The sequence below is a fragment of the Loxodonta africana genome, chromosome 15, assembly GCF_030014295.1.
Source record: "Loxodonta africana isolate mLoxAfr1 chromosome 15, mLoxAfr1.hap2, whole genome shotgun sequence".
Classification (NCBI taxonomy): Eukaryota; Metazoa; Chordata; class Mammalia; order Proboscidea; family Elephantidae; genus Loxodonta; species Loxodonta africana.
In genome coordinates this window covers 42,438,993-42,461,400 of record NC_087356.1, presented here as the reverse complement: position 1 = coordinate 42,461,400, position 22,408 = coordinate 42,438,993, and the positions used below count along the sequence as shown (strand labels likewise).

At 44.4% G+C, this 22,408-nt stretch overlaps 2 protein-coding genes across 2 annotated transcripts in view; one reads left to right on the top strand and one right to left on the bottom strand.

The window, feature by feature from the left end:
* The window catches only part of REEP1 (receptor accessory protein 1), a 125,535-nt gene extending 118,422 nt beyond the window's left edge, over nt 1-7,113 (top strand). The window contains exon 8 of the mRNA XM_064268812.1: nt 3,556-7,113. Coding sequence (XP_064124882.1) covers nt 3,556-3,947 — 392 coding nt within the window. The 3' untranslated portion in view covers nt 3,948-7,113. The remainder of the gene's footprint in view (nt 1-3,555) is intronic.
* Nucleotides 7,114-7,184: 71 nt separating this feature from the next.
* Nucleotides 7,185-21,185, bottom strand: MRPL35 (mitochondrial ribosomal protein L35). Its single transcript, XM_003420423.4, has 4 exons — nt 21,083-21,185; nt 15,375-15,564; nt 14,574-14,718; nt 7,185-11,404 (listed from the first exon to the last, which is right to left on the bottom strand). Exons 1-4 carry the CDS (start codon nt 21,123-21,125, stop codon nt 11,216-11,218), a joined length of 567 nt encoding a protein of 188 aa, XP_003420471.1. The 5' UTR covers nt 21,126-21,185; the 3' UTR covers nt 7,185-11,215.
* Between the last annotated feature and the right edge of the window lie 1,223 nt (nt 21,186-22,408).

Below are 22,408 nucleotides of genomic sequence, written 5' to 3'. Positions count from 1 at the left end.
CTCCAGCCCGCTGTGGTCCTGCTGGCATGTCTGCTAACAGAAATGTCGGCCAAAACCACACACTCGTTCCCTTGCTGTGGAAGACAGGGAGGGCTCCTTCCCTTTCCTAGCGGCACCTAGGCTCAAGGCTTGGCTGCCATCACCTGATACTTGGAGGTGGTTATTGGGCCATGACCTCGCAGGGGAAACCCTCATACAGCTTGTCTCCAGGGGCGACCAGAGTACTGACTGTGGGAAGCAACACTCAGGCTGTTGCCAGGAGTAAAGATTTACTGGGTCACAAGTTGTTTAGATCTGTAGGGACAAGTGCCTGAGGAGGCACACTGCTGAATTCTCTGCCTACCCACTCATCCTCAGCCTCATCCTGGTGCCCTTCTCAGTGAAGGACAGTGTTCCATGGGTTATATTCCATTTATACCCCTCCCTGTTCCAAAAAGGACTTAAGTCTATTTGCGGAAATATATATATCAAAACAAATGAAGAATAATGAAGCTTGGGAGCAAGGTGATAGGCAGGAAGGCTGAGTCAGGGGAGAGAAGAACATTTAAAATGCATGCCATAAAGCAGTAGACTGTCAAAGATCCTGGTCTTCCTTGCAGCCAGTGCAAAAAGGGAAACATAGTTGAGAGTCAGTGTCCACAACAAAAAGCTCAGAGACTTGGCTGGTCCAGAATATTTATTTTCATGGGTGCTGAGAGTAAGATGGAATATGGCAGATGACATTCTTGACAAAAATCTTCAGTGAACACAGTGGCCAGTAGAGTTTGTCTGTTCCTAGTAGATTCTCTCTGTAGCTTCAATCTGAAGCTACTTCTGGCCCTCTGAGCCACCCACACAGCCTCCTTTGCCCCTAGCCTCTGCTGAGCTGAACACTGGTTTTCTGTCACTGCCTGGGTGTCTCGGTTCCCCTGGACCTGTGGCTCCCACTGGGTCAGAGGGTCACTGCTTTCCTGTTCTTTAGCCCATGTGCAGGAATGCAGAGCAGAGCAGGCACACAGCCATTTTGTTTTTGACCCTGAGGTCATTTATTTACTGATGTTTGAGTTCTTTGCTCGGTCTTGGTGAATCCAGACTGCAGAGTGGGCTGGGCTGTTAGATACCAGAGGGTCTCAGTCAACCTTGGGCTGCCTCTGGAACCCCAGAGCTCTCAGCACAGGGAAAGCCTGGACCCGAGTTTAGGGGGAACTGCGTGTGCAGAGGCTCAGACTCTCAGGCTCTCACGCCAGGTCTCAAACCGCAGGCCCAGAATGAGGAGCCTCTAGGAAGGGGCGACATGCTGATTTGGGAGGGGGCAAGGTGGCAAGGCTGCTTCTGCAGTTTCCACCTGGGTCTGAAGGTTTTGGTCCTGGACAGTCCTATCTCCTTTTCCTGTCAGGGAGGAGGTATCTGTGTCCGGAAGGACTTAGGATGAGAGCTGCACTCTCTGAGATGACATCAGTCTTCCACTTAGTTGATGGAGTGGCCACTGTGTGGCCAGCCCCGGGTCAGGTGTTCAGGGGGACTGAGGGAGGATCAGCCATGGTCCTCCACCCTCAGGATGCTCTCTGTGGGGCTGAGCCAGTGATGGACATGAGAACCAGGGCATGTGGCACAAGCCGAGTGGTACAGACTCCATGTGTTGATGAGGTCACAAAGGGGGAGGCCAGGGAGGGCCAGAGCATTCAAGGAGGGCTCCCTGGGTTGCCAGTCTTCATGTCCAACAGGATCCTAAGGGTACTGCTGATTTGGGCAGAGGAAGGGACCAGAGGACAGCATAAACGTGGAGTAAACAGGCTGGGGGCAGCAGGGAGACACAGTAACAAAACCTCAAAGGAAGGTTAATAATCTCAGATTTGCCCCTACTAGGGCACAGTCTAAGCAGATAACTCCCTAGCCCACAATGGTGGTCCTGTTAGCTGCCGTGGAGTCAGCCCCCGACTCATGGCAACCCCATGCACAACGAAACAAAACGCTGCCTGTTCTGTGCCATCCCCGTGATCAGTTGCAGATCAAACTGTTGTGATCCATAGGATTTTCACTGGGTGATTTTTGGACGCTGATCACCCGGCCTTTCTTCCTTGTCTCTTTGTCAGGAAGTTCCACCGAAACCTGCTGAGCATCATAGCAACATGTGAGCCTCCACTGACAGGAGGTGGCTATGCATGAGGTGCATTGGCCAGGAATCGAACCTGGGTCTCCTGCATGGAGGGAGAATTCTAGCACTGAACCTACCCACGATACAATTTTTAAACTCTTGGTTAAGGCAAGTGTGCTCTTGTGCTGCCCCCTGCTGTCTGTTGATCGGCAGTCCAGCAGCAGTAACTGGTAGAGCTGTCTGAGATTAGGGTTCAGCTGTCAGTTTTACTTATCCCGCTCCTGGTGCTGTTGCAGTCCAGTGAGCCCTCTGCTGATGGAGAGCATGCACCTGGTGGCTGGACGTGCTTTTAGGAGCAGTATCAGGGTGCCCCAGAAAGAGCGCTGGTGTCTGTAGAACTCAGTGGCTAGACCAGATGATCTGAGGGCCCCCTAGCTCTGCATTCTGTGATTCTGGGCAAAAAAAATAATACACTGACACCTGTGAGAGCTGGAATTCAATGGGACTGTCTCATTTTTCCAAGTCTCCCAAGTTTTCCGCCTTTGACAGAGTGCAGTCTTACCACTTTTCTGTCGCTTGTTTTAGTGGAAAATATTTGTGTTTTCCTTCTCTGACAGGTTCCCACCTTACACGGGTTGCAGCTTTCACAGGTTTTACTGTATATGAAGCATAATATATGTGGATATCAGATAAGCCAGGTATGAGCGGAAAATATTTCAGTTCTTGACTAAGACAGGACCACCTGGCCAGATGACATGGAATATGTATAAGCATTTAGCGTTTTCCAAACACCGTGCATTCAGTGAGCTGAAATAATTCTGGAGCTTTTCCTGTGGATCTGCTCAAGGGGGACTACAACGAGAATCTTGCTGTCATTTTTTTGAAGGCTACTACCAGATCCCCCTCCCATGAGGCTCTTCTGTGTCTCTAGAACTTGGCCTTTGAAATTAAACATCCGCACAAGGTTGTCTCTTCAGGCTTCCTGGTGTTTTACATCCTGCCTCTAGAGGAATGCCTTCAGCTGCATGTGCAGGTGTGATCTGCTGTCAACACGGCTTGCATGTAGAATACGACTGTGCTCCCCCCCGTGAAATCACCGCCCCTGCCCCTGCCCCTTCTAGAGCAGACTGTCTCCCCGAGCGTTCTCCCGGTGTGGTGTAAAGGTTCCGAGCTGCAGAGCTAACGTGTCTCAGCGAAGGCAGCTTCTTTCCTCTCCCCACCCCTGTTCATAGCTCATCCGTAGACCCTGCAGCCAGCTGTTCCATGTGGACCACTCCCGGTGAGTCTCCGGGCTGCACTCTCTCCATCACCATACAGGTCTCCCACAGAGAACTGCCGCTTCCTCTCAGACCTGCATGGGCTGTCCTAACAGGCCTGTTGTGTGCGGTGTAACTAACCTCATCCTTGCCTGCCCTGCCTTCTTTCCCCACTGATCCCTCCTTGCTCTACTCTCTCTGTGTAGATTGTAAATGGACATTAAGTGGTTGAGGGAGATGTGAATGAGGGTGGTATGAAGGCATGGGAGCCCCACCGGCTCCAAAACCCACTGGCGTTTTCTGACGAGGAAGAGGAAGACCTGCTGGATTTCATGTACAAGTATAAGGCACCTCGAAAGACGGATTTGCCCCTGGAGGTACACGGTGTCTGGGGCTTCGGGCTGGAGCATGTGTTTGCACAAGGGCTTTGCCCTGAAGATCTGGATGTCTTGGGTTCAAACCCACCCACAGGCACCTCGGGAGACAGGACTGGAGTTCTGCTTCCGAAAGATCAGAGCCGTGAAAACCCTGTGGAGCAGTTCTACTCTGCACACACAGGGTCGCCAGGAGTTGGTATCAACTCAAGGGCAACTAACAATAGCAGCAAAGGGGACTAGAAACATGCAAGACAGAGAGGGACTTCCAGGCAGAAAGAATAGAGGCATGAAGAGACACACTGCAGAAGAGAAAGTTCAGTCCAGAAAGAAGAGGACAGAGATAGGGCTTGAAGGCAGACCAGCTGTGTGAAGCCCCTTGAGTGCTAAGCTAAGAGAGAATTTTTCTTTTATTCCACTGTAATAGTAACTCCCCCTGTGATTTGTGTATCCCATGAAGGAGGGATCCCTTGAGTTATTTGTGGGGGAGATGATGCGGGATCCTTAACAATCAGAGGTGGTGCTTGCCTTTGTTTTTGTGTGGTCTGCTGTGCATTAATGGGTTTCCGTCCAGAAAGGGGACTGGAAATCCGGTGATGGCAATTTTCAGCATGCGCCAAGAAACATGAGGCTGCTTCCCAAAGGAAAAAACAAAGAGAAGGGGAGAGACGGGGAGGCATTTCTCTCTGCTGAGTCACTTGTTTCGGTTGTTTTGCTCCCAAGGCAGAAACTAGAAAGTCATTTGCCTAGGGGATCTAGAGACTTTGGCGAGGGTGAAGCACTGAGAGGGAGGTGCTGGCTTCTCGGTTAGCTTCACATTGGTGTTCAGGCTGTGACTGACTCCTGTTGTGAAGACTCAAGAGTGGCCCCCGCCCCCAAGAGTCCACATTTATGCCAAACTGAGGGATGCCTTTCTTTCTGTTTTCTCTACCAGGCACCGCCTAGAGCCCTTCGATCTCGCTTCAGGAAGAAAAGTACCTCATCCTTGGCACTGAAACCACGTGAGTGAGATGAGCCAACAGCACCGGGATCCACAGAATGTTTCTTCTCTGCCTTAAAGAGCTACTCACTAATAACAGAAATCCACAAGCTCGGTGTGCTTTGAGTGTGCAGACTCACAGACACGGCCTTTTCTCTCTCCCCTCTCCCACTTTTAGCCTTTTTCCTTTTCTTTACTTTTCCGGGGAGAGTACAAAGGTAGAGGCAGTGCGTGGGGGCGACCTGTACGTCCTCTGAGGTTAGTGGTTTTCCACACCTGAATCGTCGTTATGGACAACGGTGTTTCAGAAACGTCAGCGCCGCCTCACACTGCTGAGATGTACATTTGTAATTTATCTGTTGCATACTTAGTTTTTAGTCCTGTACATGCAAACAATTTTTTTTTAACTTTTTTGTTGTTGTTCTTCGTACTAATACTTTGGACTATGATGTACATATTATGGCTTTCAGCTTCATGTAATGGACTTACAAGGGCTGCCAGAGGTTCTGATATGTAAGGAAACAGCAAAAACAGAAATGTAAATAATTGTTTTGATTCCCGAGACTGTCTCAGATTGTTGACAAAGCTTCCAAATGCAACTCCAGTCAATGTACTTTTCCTGCAGGCAGCTGGCCCATCTCCTTTACACGGTTGTCTGGTCAATATGCTAGAGGTTAGATGAGACTTTAATGACAGGTGAGTGTGACGAGATGTCAAAGGCACAGTCTGGGCTAAGACAGGAGTCACTAGAAGCAAGCCTCCCCCTTGGATTCAGGAGCTTCTGAAACCTTTCAGGGGATGTAACATCGCCTTCAGCGGCTGACTCGCCCCTGGAATGTGGACTCACAGAGCTGTTGTGAGACACGATTCTGAGTGTTTCCAAAGTGGCTGGCAAATGATTTTCTCCTTTGTAGTCACCCGTGCTGCTACTAATTCCCCCACCTAAAAGGGCCTACAGTCTGAATACCCTGCTTTAGACGAGAACAGGGAGCGAAAGAACTAGAAGTCCTCTTTGTTTCAGATATGCCGGGACATATGTGTAACGTTAAAAATGGTGGCTTCTAGGTTTTAGAGGTTGAGATCACTATGGGTAAGACTTGCTCCTCAGATCCATGGGCAGCTGTGGCTCTCGCTCTTCTGTCCCCCTCCTGACTCAGACAGGAGGGGAAGGAGAGAGAAGTCTATGCTCATGGGTGCTCTAGGTCTTAACGGACATGTCATACAAACCTGGAGCCCCTAATAAAGGAAGAAAGCGTTATCTGAGGGGACTTCCTACTTAGACTGAGAACTTTATCTGTAAAGGAGAATACGGTTTCATGGCATTTTGCTCTGAGGTAGCTGCTCTTCCCTCTGGGAGCTGAGCATAGATGTAGGACTAATATATCTGTGTTTAGAGTTGTGTTTTCCTTAAGTGTAATGCATGCAGTGGTCACAACCGAGTTACTCACAATATTTGGATTGCGTTTGTCCATAGATACGCCCTGAAGACTAGAGAATTAATGTTATGTACCACCACACAGAACTTACTGCCAGCTACCATCAACGGGCCCATTAAAGGCTGTTTCATTGCTGAGCTGTGTGAAGGTCCATCAGCAGCCTTTGTTAATGACACATTAGCTGGATCTTAGCCACCTCAGAAAGGGTTTTCCTTGAGGTTGACTGTTGCCAGATATGCATATTTAAATCACTTCTTCCCACAGTTCCTCTGAAGGTGGTTATGTAATTTACTAAAGGATTTGGGAAAATAAATCTGAAAGCAGGTTTGAGGTTGAGAGGGCAAATAGAGGCTGTCTGTTCAGTGTGTGTGCTGACACCACCACCAACTAAACCTGGTACGAAAAGGCAGAGAATGGCTTCAGACGGAAGAAAACATATTCTTCAGAATGTATTTGCCTGTTAGTTGAGAGTACCCAGAATCATCAGGAACAAATGCAGAAAAAGGTTAGGCAGCTTTTTAGCAACTTCTTTTTTTTTTTTTTTTTTGCCAATATAATAAATGCCTCTAGCAGCAGAGATTAAAATTCTATTGTGAACAAGCTATATTTTCACCATATTACTACGGAAAGTTTTAACAAGTACAGGCTGTCAAGTTTGCACTCAATTATGCCAAAAAAAGTTTGAAGCACTCCACTCTCAGACATGCTGTATTTATTACTTCTCATTCAAGAATTTAAAAAAATTAAAGGTATCTAAACTGCTGTCTTAATGTAAATGTAACTGTTCTTTCCAGTGTTGATTAGGGAGTTGGTTTCTCTCTTAAAGACACTCACTGTATAACTGAGAGCGGCTGTCGTATTTCTAGCAAAACGTGTTTACTTATCCAATGAGCTGTATGTTTGTGTATGGACTGCCATAAACTGTGAATGCCCACATGTGTCTGGTAGTGCTGTGGTGTTCTGCCTAGAGGATGTAACAGTGTTTCTCATTTGCAGATTTATAGACACAGGCTGTTTACAAGATGCTGGCTCCAAGGTCTGCAATTTTCATGTGTTAACTTTTAGTTAACCGCCACCGATCATCTATCTGGTTTCGGAGGAGGTGAGGTGTGGTCCTGTACCTATAAACTGGAAAGTTTAGTCACCATCCCTCCTAGCTTTGTGTGAATAGCTTGCTCGCTTGGCTGGCCTGTGAAGTGCGTGTTCTCCTAGTAAACTGTCCCTGTGTTTGTGATGAGTGCTCGTGAGCCACGACCATCATGGAGCTCCTTCCTAGTTCTTCGCCTTGCAGTTTGTGAAATGGCAAAGGATGTGCTTCCGCCTCTGACAGTGCACACAGAGCTGATCTTCTGGATCGTGACCATGCACATTTCCCCAGTTCATTTCGTGTGGTCCCTACAGAACGATCTGTAATAAAAGAGTACCCGGGGCTGTGCATCAGAGGGATGTAAAGGACAGTATTCCAAAGGTTGGAGTTCTGCTGTTTTGTCATAATGCCTGATAATTCATCTTGAATAAATAAAGTCTTAACATTTTTTCTTTTAAAAAAACACCTTTGTAATGTTGGGCTTATGAGGAAAGAGAAAACACCGAAACGAAATTTGTGTGGAAGGCAGCAAGGTGCTCACTCACTAACTGGCCTTCTGACTGGGCCCCACCCCTACTGCACGGGACTGTGGGAAGGGAAAAAGATTAAATTCTACAAGTGTTTTGAAAACCAGGTGATCACACAAATATAAACCCGGCAGTATCACTGTTTTACATTTTTAAAAGATCACCATGGAAACTGGGCAGCTGTGAAAAAGGCAGGGTTTTAATTCTGCAGATGCACCGTCAGTTCATTGCTTTCCTCCTCTGAACCTGTTGCCTCATTGCAAAAGGAGGGGGTTCCAGTGCAGGCCAGAACAGGGTGGTCCACATGGAGGCCCCCTGAGGGTGAGGCTGGCCCACGTGGAGGCACCCTGCAGGTCAGGGCAGTCTGTGTGTAGGTGCCCTGCAGGTGAGGGCGGTCTACGTGGAGGGACCCTGTGGGTGAGAGGGACCCTGTGGGTGAGGGCGATCTACGTGGAGGCACCCTGGAGTTGAGGGAGGCCCACGTGGAGGCACCCTGCAGGTCAGGGCAGTCTGTGTGTAGGCACCCTGCAGGTGAGGGCGGTCTACGTGGAGGGACCCTGCAGGTGAGGGCGGTCTACGTGGAGGGACCCTGCAAGTGAGGGCGGTCTACGTGGAGGGACCCTGGAGTTGAGGGAGGCCCAGGTGGAGGCACCCTGCAGGTCAGGGCAGTCTGTGTGTAGGCGCCCTGCAGGTGAGGGCGGTCTACGTGGAGGGACCCTGTGGGTGAGAGGGACCCTGTGGGTGAGGGCGGTCTACGTGGAGACACCCTGCGGGTCAGGGCGGTCTGTGTGGAGGTGCCCTGTGGGTCAAGGTACTGCATCACTACTGCAGCCCTCACCTTTCAAAATCGAGCAGTACAACAAAGCTTTGTTTGTGGTCACAGAGACTTGGGAATTCCAAATCTGAAACCTCAAAGCTGAACACGGGTCCATCTCCTTGGCCTTTATAGTCCTATATTCTACATGTTTGAAAGAACTTTAAAATAAAGCAACAGCAGCAGTAAAGGTTAGATTCAGAGGACTGAAAAGGACTGAAAAGGAAAGACTGAAAAATCCATTCACTCATTCATTTCCTGAACCAGGTCCAATGTCAGCAGAACTGGGATTAACAGGTTAAGAGCTGACAGGTCACAGGAAAGCAAAATAAGCAAATGTAAATGCTGTGTCACTACCATGCCATGTGGAAACACCTAGTATTTATGGTGCTAGGTTACAGTCACCGGCTGATTTACACATGAATTTTCATTTGTTAGAAGACAGAGGGACAGACACAGGATTCCAAGGAGTTAGACCTGGGTTCTGTGACTTACTAGCTGAACTTCTGGGTAATTTACGTAACACTATAATCTTCAGTTTCCTCAGATCTAAACTAGGGATGAACAATGGCTGGTATGAGAACTAGCAGTTACGTAGATTAAGTGCCCAGCCCTAGGCTGGGACACAGTAGGTATCCAGTAAATTATACTTTTACATATGTTGTTTGTGCTTTAGGGAGACCTTTTAGTTTAATGCAGGATGTTTCGTTGTCAAACTATAAAGTCAGTGTTGATGACAACCCTGCTACTCACAAAAGTCGTATTATGAAACTTCCCTCTGGATGCTGTGGGACTGGCTGCTGGTCCTCCTCTCTCCCCTTCTTGTCCTGGCTTAGAGGAGAAACCGGGGCACTCTTGGCCCCTGTAGCAGACCTTGTGGTCCACTTTAGCACTAGAGAGATCAATCATGGAGACTGGCAAAGTGTGCTCCTCCCAGCATCTGAGGCACCAGGTCCATCTCACCACCAGAGTAAGAGGGCAGGAGCTGGCAGGTGAGAGAAGAGTGGCAACCTTGTAAGCAGCTGTCTTCTGCCATCTCAGCAGGAGGAGGAAACGCAAACCCATCAAAACAATGTTATTCTATGTTTCAGGTTTTTACCTCCTCTCAAATGTCTATTCTTTATTAATTGCTCCCATAAACAGACACACACTTGGCCTTCTGGTTTTAGAATGTTCTATTGTCATCCCTTAGTTTCCTTTTAATGCATACTCACTGGCTTTCAGGAATCTCCTCATGATCCAACATGCCACAGAACTTCCACATAGTTTATTTTTTACCTTATTCTACTAATAGAGACACTTCATCTTACCATCAACAACTGTAATTGATGCACACTTCTGTTTAGTAATAGTTTTCAACCAGGTAAAGTGCTGTTGTCTGAAAATGCTTCCCAGGTGATTCTGTTATGATAGCCGAGAACCACTGCCCTAGAATTTAATCACTCAGTCAACTGAATTTTCCTCAGTGCCTCTTACCTCCTCCTAAGTAAACGATGCTTAATTCTTACATCATTTCTAAAAGGACTGAGGCTACTTTTTTCCCCTTTAATTTCTTCAATGCACCTTTGGAAAATGTTGGTAAAAGTTTATCTTCACCAATGAAAATAAGAAATCTCAAATGGATAAACTAATTTTCAAAAAATACAGTATCCTTCAATGCTTGGGTAGAAAGATTTTGTCTTCACTTTAAATAGTCTCTTCTGATTCATGGATGGGCACAATGGGGCTATCTCGCTTATTCTTCTCTCTATAAGAACTTCTTTTCTAATAAACCAAATGTGAACTGTTCCAAACACAATGAACTCAGTACACTAGACATCAAGCGTGCTGCCCTCCTACGCTCATCTAATTTGAAAATGCTCAAATAACTATTTCTGTTCCACACTACTAGTTATCAGCACAACTAAGTGGGCCAAGGGTGGGCTACCTAGGACAGCCAATCCCAACACTGGACAGTAACCCCTGGTGTAAAAAGATAAGATGGTCCAGTCAGATTCTCTTGGCAATAAGAGACTAGAGATAGGAGCTGAGGGTCATGATATAGAAAAGAACCTCAAAGGTGCAAGCTAAAGTTATTATGAGGGAGCAGAAACTATGAGTAAGCAAGAACTGTGAATCAGGGAGGCTGGCGAGCAGAGGGAACAGAGCCAACAATGTAAAAACAGCTGAGTCACATAACAGCAGAGCAGAGCCCAAGCCTAATGAGCCACTGCTTCCTGCTGCTGAGGCCACTGGAGGAGCTCGGATCCAGGATTGCCCGGAGTTTCTGCTCTTCATGTGGTCTGAGGATTATTTCTTGGTGGGAGATGGGATGGTGAGATGGTTCCTGAGCTCCCAGGCATGTATCCTTAAAGTAATGTCATAATGCGTCAGCTATGTGCTGGCTTTAGAGTCTGTTTACACTTGTCCTAACTTAAGGTTCCTCGCAGCCACATAAGCCTAACTGGAACAACTGGTTAAGCTATTACATTTAAAAAACACACAATTTTACACTGCTATTTCCCTCACCAAATCTAGGAATGTTTCATCCATTAAGTTTTATTGTTGGTACTATATGATTACATACATCAGTTGGTACACTTTACATCATTTTATACTCATTCATCTTTAAAAAGACGTATACATAAAGATGCACATTCGACAGGTGGGAAATCACAAAGCTTCAGATCTATACTTTCAGGTTTGTGCGATCATGGTACATCTGATAAGGATCATTAGCATACCAGTTTCGCCTCTTCCAGAAAGACGTTGTCATTTTATCTAAGAGTTTACTCTGGGTTTTATTGCAGAACACAAATTCCCTCAAGCGTCTCTTCCTTGCAGGTGTCTTTTTCCATAGTTTTTTCTTATAGCCAGCCTGTTAGATAATATTCAAAAGACATTTAAAACATTATATTATGTAGGAAAACAACAGATACCATCACTACTCATGACTTGTTGGCCCAACGGGAACAAACAACAGACTTCCACTGGGGCTGCCGTGTTCTTCGAAAGATGTGATTCTTACTGAGGGGTGGGTGGAGAAAATGTGTAGTTGGAAATATTAATAAGTAAATATTTTGGGAAAAAAAGATTGCTTTAATTAAAACCACAGAAAGTACAGCTAAATAAAATCTTTGTGGCTGGTGAAGATTAATAGCTAACTTTATATGCATTATCTTATCTCTTCAACAACACACTATTACTCTCATTTTATGAATTAGAAAAACAAACTGACCCTCACTGGTTAGCAGAACAAGGTCAGAGAGCTAGTAAGAGTTCTTAACCACTGCACTGTGTGCTTTCCTAACGTGGGGAGGTGAAGGGAGTACTGGCTAGAATGGTAACACTGACATTCATTTAAGGGGGCTGGGTACAGCAGACCCCCCTCATCTGCAGTTTTACCTTTCCATGGTTTCAGTATGAAAATGTTAAATGAATAACATGATGAAAGACAGAGAGAGAGAGACCAAGTTCACATAACATTAGTATACTGTTATAATTGTTCTGTTTTATTATTAGTTATTGTTGCTAATTTCTTACTGGGCCTAATTTATAAATTAAACTTTATCATAGGCATGTAGATATAGAGCAAAACATAGCATGTAATAGGGTTCCATACTATCCACAGTTTCAGGTATCCACTGGGGTCTTAGAACATAACCCTTGTGGATGAGGGGGGCTACTGTATACAAGGGCTGAGAAACAGTTCTTGACTACATTGCTTCACTTATTCTTTCCACACGCTAGGGACTAATTTTTAGAGAAGTACTTCTCTAAGGATTATGACTATAATAAAACTATTATTAGGAGTGCTGAGGGAATGGTTAACCCAAATATTTAACCCAGAACTACCATTTATACCATCCATGCATTATTAATTCTGAAGAATTAATTTCTGATGAAACAAAATTAGACTAAATACAAAAACTATAGTCATAGCCTGTTTGAACTAGAAGAGACCTTAGTGGCAGCCCACTGACTGGCTGAAACCACGCAGTAAGCTACCAGGGGAGGTGAGACCAGGGACCAGACTACTGATCAGAGCCCTTGCTCTCTTCAAGCCAGGGTTTCTTTACGGTACTGCACTAACTGAACAAAAGTAGCTCTTCACTGAGATGCCACCTCAGGCTTTTGACATGCCTTAAGTGTCCTCATTGTGACCAGCAATTTCTGTAGTACAAGGATGCTCAGAAGCAAGAGAAGCTTATTTAAGGGTTCTGGTTTTAAAACGCGAGAGGTTGGACATCTGCTAGTCACTGCTTCCAATTTTGAATTCAGAGGCTCAAACCAAAATCCTCATATTCATGGGATAAGTTTCTAGTTTGCAAATTATGGATTTCTGCCTTAAAGACACTGAATTTGCTGTCCTGCCCATCACCACCAGTCTCCTTTGATGATTACTTGATGGCCACTGTGAAAATGATTGAAACTTTTTAGATTATCTCTAGGTTCACAAATGGAAAGGGGGACAAAACAAAAACTACGGACAGCAGAGTGAAGCTGTGTCACAGAAAATACTTCCGGTTTTTATGTATTAGTGTAAATTAACCCACCTAGATATTTTGTTTTCTTCCTAAAATTAGATTTTGATGAAGGAAACCATTCTGCACATGGCATACTTTCTGGAGCCCTGACTGGGGGCTAGGTATTAAGACTAGAAAGCTGGATCAGGTCCGTTAGAGCAATATGAGGGCTCCAGGACCCAATAAAAGGGGATGTGGAAAGGAAAACCAACCATGTAATTTCCTTTAGGGCCAGCCCAGAACCTGGAAATAATTATTATGACACAAAGGGGAGAAAATATTTCCCGTCATCCAAAATCCACAAGACTCAGCACTATTAACTTTAGCTCAGCTACCTATGGATTACATAAACTTTTGTCGACTGTGTGGGGAACTACCAAAATATTGTTTCAATGGGGAAATGAGCTTCGAATTCCAGTTGACCCATTTATCTATAAATTTAGGATTGTTTGAAAGATAGGGGATAATACTTCCAACCTTTCAAACAGTGAGAAAGTTGTGCCAATTATTTCTTTTGCCCCTACAGGGAAATAGATTTTGACCTTTAAAGAATCATTAACTTCCAAATAGTAAAAGAGAATTAGGATTTGAACAGTTATTAAAGCTCAAAGGTGGTTTTGTAGTACTCTGGTCTTAAAAGTGCCTTCTTATGTATCAGTTACTCTGTTTCTATGAATAAGTACATGAATGAGAAAGCCCACATTCAGGCTCACCACACCCTGTGGCAGAGGACAGAGCAGTAGTAATTTTTCAGAGTTACCCTTAGAGGCTATGGTCCTGGCCAGAGTAGGAGAGTTCTGTCGCAAATGGTTCCCAATTACACACACCTACAGGGCAAAGGGAGCCCGGGTAGTGCAGTGGTTAAGCATTTGGCTACTAACCAAAAAGTCGGCAGTTCGAATCCACCAGCAGCTCCTTAGAAACCCTATGGGGCAGCTCTAATCTGTCCTATGGGGTTGCTATGAGTCAGAATTGACTTGATGGCAACAGGTTTACAGGGCAAAAACTTGTAAAATTAAAAAAAAAAAAAAAAAAGTGTATGTGGGATTACTGTTCTGCTACCTGGAGAGTCCAATCCAAGACAGGCTGAAAAGCAGTTCAGTCCCCAAATCTGGGTCATGAACTAAGTCCCTATCTAAGCTGCTGTTGTAACTTTCCGCTGCTTAAATGGAGCCTCCAAACAGGTCACTGCACTTAAGGGGACTTTGAAGGGCTCCTGGTAATCATTAGATAAGCCAGCCATGTAGAAGAGCTGAACTTACTCCTGTCCTGCAGTGAAGACTTCTGCTATTGTGAAGGCTATTTTGTTTTATGAATGTGGGTATTTAGTGGATGCTTACATTTTCTTCACGTGGATTCACTTACAGGAAGAGATGCCTGCAAAGCTGGTACTTAAGCACAGCACTGTAAAACCCACTGGTAAGATGGGGGAGGATATGCCAAGGAGAAGGCTAACAGAATTCTCCTTCATTCTGATCTCTTGCTATGCTCCTTTCAATCAAGTAATGTGTGAAGACTCACCTTTCTCCTTAGCCAAAGGCCAGAATGAAGTCGGAGAAACCTATAGACGACAGCTTTCACGGTCTTTCTCTTTCCTTTTCTTGAACTGAAGTATGTTACAGTTCTGACTGGTAGCTTCAGGATATTAGGAAGCAATGGGGCCACTCTAAAATATATTTTAAAAAAGTTAACTTAGGAGTCAGACTGATTAAGGGACAAAATCCACTTCTAAGAAACGAGGGTAGCATGGCACTGAAATGGAACTGACTTTTATATACATTGTTACTTCAAATAATCCATGACACCAGGCATGAGAATTGCAATTATCACCGATTTGCAAGTCTTCCATAATCCACATCCCTCCATCCCTCAGAACGTAATTTATTGGATTGCAATCCTGATTTCTCATCTATCTGCCCATTAGACTGTGAAGTCCTTGAGGACTTTAACTTCTTGATATTTGTATCCTTTCTGCCAAGTACGGTGCTGGGGACCCAGGTGTGCTGACTAAATATTTGCTGACTGACTGAAAACCACACACATCCCAGCCTTGTCAGCTAAGCATCTTAGTCATCCTCCACTTTGGCTAACAGCTCACCACCCAGGAAGCCATGTACACAAACATCAGAAGGGTGCTTCCTCTGCAGACCCTGCTGCAGGCATGTGGGTAGACAGATGTCAGTCACCTTCTCCCGCTCAGTCAGAAAAGTCTGTAATAAACTGCAGGTAGGCAAAGAATACCATCTACTTCTAAGGTGTCTCTGCAGGCGTGAGTATTTTAGACCTTTTGCCCAAATGTCATATTTACTGAAATCTACCCACCTGTTAAGGATAGTTGTGGTATGCCCACACATCAGGTTTCCAGCAGATGTAGGAAGTCTGGGAGCAAAGGTAACAACTGGTATTTGGATACGACTAAAATGCCGGGTGGACAAGGCAGAAATAAGACAGGCATTCTTGGCACAGTTTTGATAGGTTGAAGATGCCACAATACCCAGGGGCCGTAAGATTCCTGTAAAGATAGATAGAAGCATATACGTTTAATACAATACTTCAAAATATGCATCCAGATATTTAAAATTAAATCATGTATCAAGCAACCAAGTGTTACATGTAATGAATGGGTCCTGGGCACCATGTAATTAATGAGGCCTGTGAAACCTTTAGGAAACCCTGGTGGCATAGTGGTTAAGTGCTAAGCCTACTAACCAAAGGGCTGGCAGTTCGAATCTGCCAGGTGCTCCTTGGAAACTCTATGGGACAGTTCTGCTGTGTTCTACAGGGTGTCTATGAGTTGGAATTGACTTGACGGCACTGGGTTTGGGTTTTTTTTTATTTTTTGTGAAACCTCTTACTAACTTTATTGAAGTGTAATTTACATACCATAAAATGACCTGTTTTATGTGTATAATTCCATGATTTTTAGTAAATTTAGAGAGCTGTGCAACCATCAGCACAATCCAGTCCGATGTGACCTAGCTCTATGTCCAGCACAAGGGAACAAAGTACCTGTCGCATTAACACCCCTCCCCCCGCTTGTATTCTGGTGAGAACTCCTACAGAGTGAAGTAGCTGAAGAGCTGCTTGAGCGCTCTCCTCTAGAAAATGAACAGGCCACGAGAGGAGGAACAGGTTGCAGGCAGGATGAATAACATGCGAGCTGAAACAAGCCCGGGTATGAAGTGAGAGCCGGCCCACCAGGGAGGCAGGAAAGTGGGAGAGAACGGGGCAAGTCAGAAGGCAGCTTAGGGAAGGCCCAGACATGTGGACTGCATGCGGCCCCCTTTATCTGTCCCTCACGTGACTGCCAGGTCATCGCCCAGGGCTGAAAACAGACTCCCTCCCAGAGCTCTGACTGCACACGCACATTCTGATGGTGGGACTCAGGAACGCACATGTGGAAATGTTCAAAACCTAAACTGTGGTGATGGCCGTACAACTCGCCAAATTTACTAAAAATCACCGAATTGTATACGTAAAACGGGTAGTTTTACAATGTGTAAATTATACCTCGATACAGTTGATTCAAATAAAAAAAAAGACCACAAGTGAGTCTGATCCTCAGCCCGGGCTTAGAACCCATGCATTGATTTTACCTAATAAATCAGGGGTGGGGCGGGAGGTGTGTGAGGGTGAAGTGCTGGGGCTTGAGCCAGACTATCTGGGTTCATATTCTAGCTCTACTACTTACTAGCTGTGTGACCACGGGCAAATGACTTAACCTCTCTGTGCTCCAGTTTCCTCAATTGTAAAATGAGGTTAATCATGGCCAGGTGGTAAGAATTAAATGAGCTCTAACATACAGAGAAGAGTGCTCAGCTCAGAGAAACCTTTAATGAATGTTAACAGATAATGAAGCTGAGGAGGGCTGAGCAAAGGAGGTATAACGCTAACAGGTGGCAGAAGAAGGCAGAGCACTTAAACCCTTATTTCGCTTTTCTCCATCAATGATTTTCAAACTGAAAACAGTAGCATAAACATTAGTTATGTAAAATCCAAGATTCAGAAGACGGATAAGAGAGCCCTTAAGGCTACCCGTTGGAAGTCAAATTCACTACTCAGTGCAGGAATTCAAGTCTAAACTAAAAAAAAAAAAAAACCCACTGCCATCGAGCCAGTTCCAACTCCTAGCGACCCTATACTATAGTCTACACCTCCAAGAACTGAAAAGGTTTGCAAACGTGATTACAAACCAGGAGGTAATCTTTGAAAGATTAAGTGAATCAAAGAAGATTATGTACAAGAAAATGTCCCAATTTTCAGAGGTTATGTAGTGCACAGGTTTTCTGCTCTTGATAGGTCTCAGTTAAACAAAAGCCCTGAAAGAAGTGAGGAGACAGAGTGTGGAAGATAAAGATGGGTAAACTACAGGCTCCTCTGTAAAAAATATCATGTTGGGCTGGATTAATAAACAGGTTAGTGCCCAGAAAAAAGATTGTCACTAGGAGTTAGTACCCACACCTTAAAAAGAACTTCATTTCATTTTTTGATAGTCACTAGCCTGAAACATCAAGGGAGTATTTTAGACAGGATGTACCCTGACTAGGAAAGCATCTGATAAGCTTTCTTTATATTCTAAAGAACAAAACATAGAAATGTGGGCAGGACTGTAGTAAAAAAAAAAAAAAAAACACCCAAACCCATCGTAGTGACCCTATAGGACACAGCAGAACTGCCCCACAGTTTCCAAGGAGCAGCTGGTGGATTCGAACACTCATCTTTTGGTTAGTAGCTGAGCTCTTAACCACTATGTCACCAGGGTTTCCCAAAAGAAATTGGCTTTAGACAAAATCTAATCTCATATATTGAGTTCTGCCTCATTAATATAACTGCCCCTAATCCCACCTGATTAACATCATAGAGGCAGGATTTACCTGGCTCTTTAACTGATCCTGGTTTTGTTCCCAATTTTTATGAAGGCCCTGAAGTCACATAAGGAATGAGTATAAAATCAGCATTAAAAAAACAAGCTAGAACTATGGCTTATTAACATATTTGTTAAAAGGCAGACTATCAAAAATCTAAATGATCTCACTAAGAGAAAAACGGATTAAAACCAACAAGGTGAACTCAGGAGCAAACACATTAAGGCTAGAAAAAATGGTTACTGAAGCAACAGGAAGGGTGCACCTGGCCTGATAGCAAGCAGTTCATGAGAAAGTGACGTGGGGGCTTAACGTCACAGGGCTAATTAGCTGTTCCTTCAGCCCTTTGCCCTGATTGGGCGTTTTAATAACAGACTGGCCGGCTCTAGAGGTCCCTAAGTGGCGCAAACAACGCTGGCTGCTAACTGAAAGGCTGGATGCTTGAGTCCACCCAGAGATGCCTCAGAAGAAAGGCTACTGAAAACCCATGGAGCATAGTTCTACTCTGATGCACGCGGGGTCACCATTGAGTTGCAGTCAACTCGATGGCAACTGTTTTTTTTTTTTTTTTTTTTGCCTTCTTTAAACACACTCTTGTATGGAAGAAGCTTTCTCCTGAAAGAAGTGACACAAAACCAGGGTTTTCAAGGAACCGGGGTGTGTGTGTGTGAGAGAGAGAGACACAGAAGGGTAAAGGGGAAGACACAAAGACAGAGTAGCATGTTTGGGGGATTATAGATAGCCCTTGTGGCATGAATCAAGTGAGTGGGAACATGAGCCACACCAATAGCAGAGTGAGTGAGACAGTGCAGAAAGGAGGGCTTCGAACCCCGGCTGAGAATTTGCATTTGCACCCCAGATACACAGAATCAGAATCTGCATTTTAACAAGCTCGCCAGGTGATTCTTACGTATAATAAATTTTAAGAACCACTGCTCTACTAGTGGTTCTCAGCATTGGTCCCTAACCAGCAGCATTAGCATCACCTGGGGACTTGGTAAAAATGTGAATTCTCAGCAGGGCTTCGAGCTTGAAAGAACTGGTTCCAAGCCCTGGTGGAAAGCAGTGTTCATCTAGCTTTTTTCACCCCAGGCTCCCTAAAAGAATTTTGAAAAATTATGTCCCCCTTCACAAATTTTTATATAGAAAATTTTAAATAGTTTAAATTGTTGAAAATATAATTTCCAGTATATTTAAAATGCTATTTTAAACTGCTACATCACTCTTTTAAATGTTTTCCACATATCTATTTTAAAAATAGAAGAATAAATTCAAGTAGATGAAAGTAAGAACTTCTTTTCATCAAAAGACACAAAATAAAGAGACAAGCCAGTGGGAGAATATATTGGAAACACACATAAATAACAAAGGACTCCTATCCAGAATATATAAGGAACTACTATAAATCAATAAAACAAACAACCCAATAGAAACACAGACAAAATATTTAACTGACACTTGATAAAATAAATTCAAATAAATAATGCACGTGTGTAAGGTACTCAGGCTCATTACTAATCAAGGAAATGCATATTTAAACCTCCATAAGATACCGCTACACACTCACCAGACTGACAAAAACACCTAACAATAACAAGTGTTGGTGAGGAATAGACACATATTCTCTGACCCAGTAATTACAAACACACACACATACACACACATCCCTCAGAGAAACTCTTGCACTCATGCACCAGGACACAAGGTCAAGCAGCTTTGTACATGCCCCAAACTGGAAACACCCAAATGTCCACCAATAGCAGAATAGAGAATTGAGGGGCAGTCACATAACAATACTATGATATCAGTGAAAAAGCACTACAGCTACCAAACCCGTTGCAGTCGAGCCCATTCTGACTCATAGCAACCCTATAACACAGAGTACAACTGCCCATATAGAGTTTCCAAGGTGGATTCCAAGGTGGATTCAAACTGCCGACCTTTGGTTAGCAGCCGTGGCCCTTAACCACCACCCACGGGGGTTTCTACTACAGCTACAAGCAGCATGAAAGAATCTCCCCAAGTGAAAGAACCCAAACACTAAAAAGTACACACTATTATGATTCCATTCATACAAAGTTCAAACAGAGGCAAAACTACACATTATTTAGAGATGCATACGTAGACACTAAAACCATTACAGAAAAATGGCAAGATAACAATTATAAAAATGAGAACAGCGTTTATCTTTGTGGAAAGTGGGGAATTTTGATTGGTGAGGTACAAAAAGGTGGAGAAAGGGATTCTGATAGTGTTCTATGTCTGACCTTGGTATTACTTACATAAGTGTTTGCTTTAGAGTTATTTATTAAACCGTCCATGTATGCTACATAAGTTTTTCTTTATATGTATTACATTTCACAATATTAATTAAAACCTCAAACATAAACAAGCTCTTCTCTAACAGTTGAAAATTTCTGTTGCTTTTTTCTTCTTGAACTTATTTTTAGTCTGCCTCTCGCCCGCTCAGAATTTTATAACTTAATTTTGTGTGAAAGCCATTTATTAATCACATCTGAATGATTTTTAACTTTTTGCAACAAGTCCTTAGAGTGAAGGACTTAATTCGGCTGCCTTTACTCCTGTTCTCTCAGTCAAGCAATACTTAGGACCAGCCCTGTGCTGGAGATCGCAGTTACAGTGAACAAAACAGGCACAACCCCTACCAGCTATACACGTTTCTGTGAATCCCCTACACGTAAAGCTTACGGAGTGCCAGGCACTACGCAAGACGCTCTATTTGCACGAGCTCATTTATTTCTCAAGCAAGTGGTATTACGCCCATTTTACAGTTGCAGAATCTGAAGATCGGATAAATGAATTTTTCAAGGTCAAGGGCTGTTGAGTGACGCGTTCTGCCTTCTAAATAAGTTAGCTGGGACTTTTCGTCTCTCGCCCCCTCCAGTGCCTTTGGTTTGTTTTTTAAGTAAGCAGGGATGGCGAGGAGCGCCTTAGAATTGGAAGCCTCAGGATAACCAGGTTCGAGCGGATCCCAGGGTCTCGGCAACCCCGGTACGGCGTGCCGGCCTCGCGCCACCCGGAGAATAATCAGGCTCCAATAACGACCCGTTTTTTCCTGTTAACCTCTAGGCCAAACACTCACTTCATCCCGTGTCTATACCACCTTTAGGAAAGGAAGAGATGGAACGCTTTGCTCCTACATACCTGATGCACTTCTCACGACACTACAAAAGATAGCGGCCGCCATCTTACCATCCGCACTACGGCGGCCGCGTTGGGTCTAAAAACACTGCTCGAACGGGGCGGAGTCAAAGAAGCGGGAAAAAGATAAAGGAGCTGTCAAGTCAACCTTTATTAAATGCCTAGCGGCCACCACTCATCTGCCAGTGAAGTCTTAGGTGTTCCTATGATGCTGAAGGAAACCCTGGTGGCGTGGTGGTTAAGTGGTAGCTGCTAACCAAAACGTCCGCAGTTGGAATCCACCAGGCGTTCCTTGGAAACTCTGTGGGGCACTAATACTCCGTCCTATAGGGTGGCTATGAGTCCGAATAGACTTAACGGCAATGGGTTTGGTTTGGGGGTTTTAGAATGCTTAACAGGTTTCGGTGGAGCTTCCGGACAAGTCAGACTAGGAAGAAACGCCTGGTGACCTACTTCTGAAATTAGCCAATGAAATCTCTGTAGATCACAACGGTCCCATTCTGTTGTGCATAGGGTCTCCCTGAGTCTGGCTACTAGAAGACAGCTAACAATTACGTGACAGGCTCTGTCCTTCAGCACTGTAAAACAAGGGCCTAGAAAACAGTACTTCGCATACAGTAGGGTCTCGACGAAGCTCAGCATGTAATTGGGCATATTTGAAACAATAATGTCTTTTTGTTTTTATTAAATATATTTGAGAAAATAATACTTATTATCTTTCCTAAACTGGAAGATGTTAGGCCAAATGAATGGAATGCCAGCTATAATCAAATGACTAAATATGAGGGTATTACATAGTGTCTTACTTATCTAGTGCTGCTATAACAATACTGCAAGTGGGTGGCTTTAACAAACAGAAACTTATTTTCTCACAGTTTAGCAGGCTAGAAGTCTGAATTCAGGGTGTCAGCTCTAGAGGAAGGTTTTCTTTCTCTATTGGCTCTGGAGTAAGGTCCCTATCTCTTTTGAGTTTCTGCTCCTGGTCGATCTTCATGTGGCATGGCATCTCTCCTCCTTCATCCCTGTTTGGTCGCTTGCTTGTTTAATCTTTTATATCTCAAAAGAGATTAACCTAAAACACATCCTACACTAATACTGTCTCATTAACATAACAAAGAAAACCCACTCCCAAATGGAATTACAACCACAGGTATGAAAACAAACCCAAACCAGATCATTCCGACTCATAGCAACCCTATAGGACAGCACAGAACTGCCCTATAGGGCCAAGGAGCAGCTGGTGGATTCGAACTGCCGACCTTTTGGTTAGCAGCTGAGCTCTTAACCACTGCATCACCAGGGCTTCAACCACAGGTATAAAACAAAAAC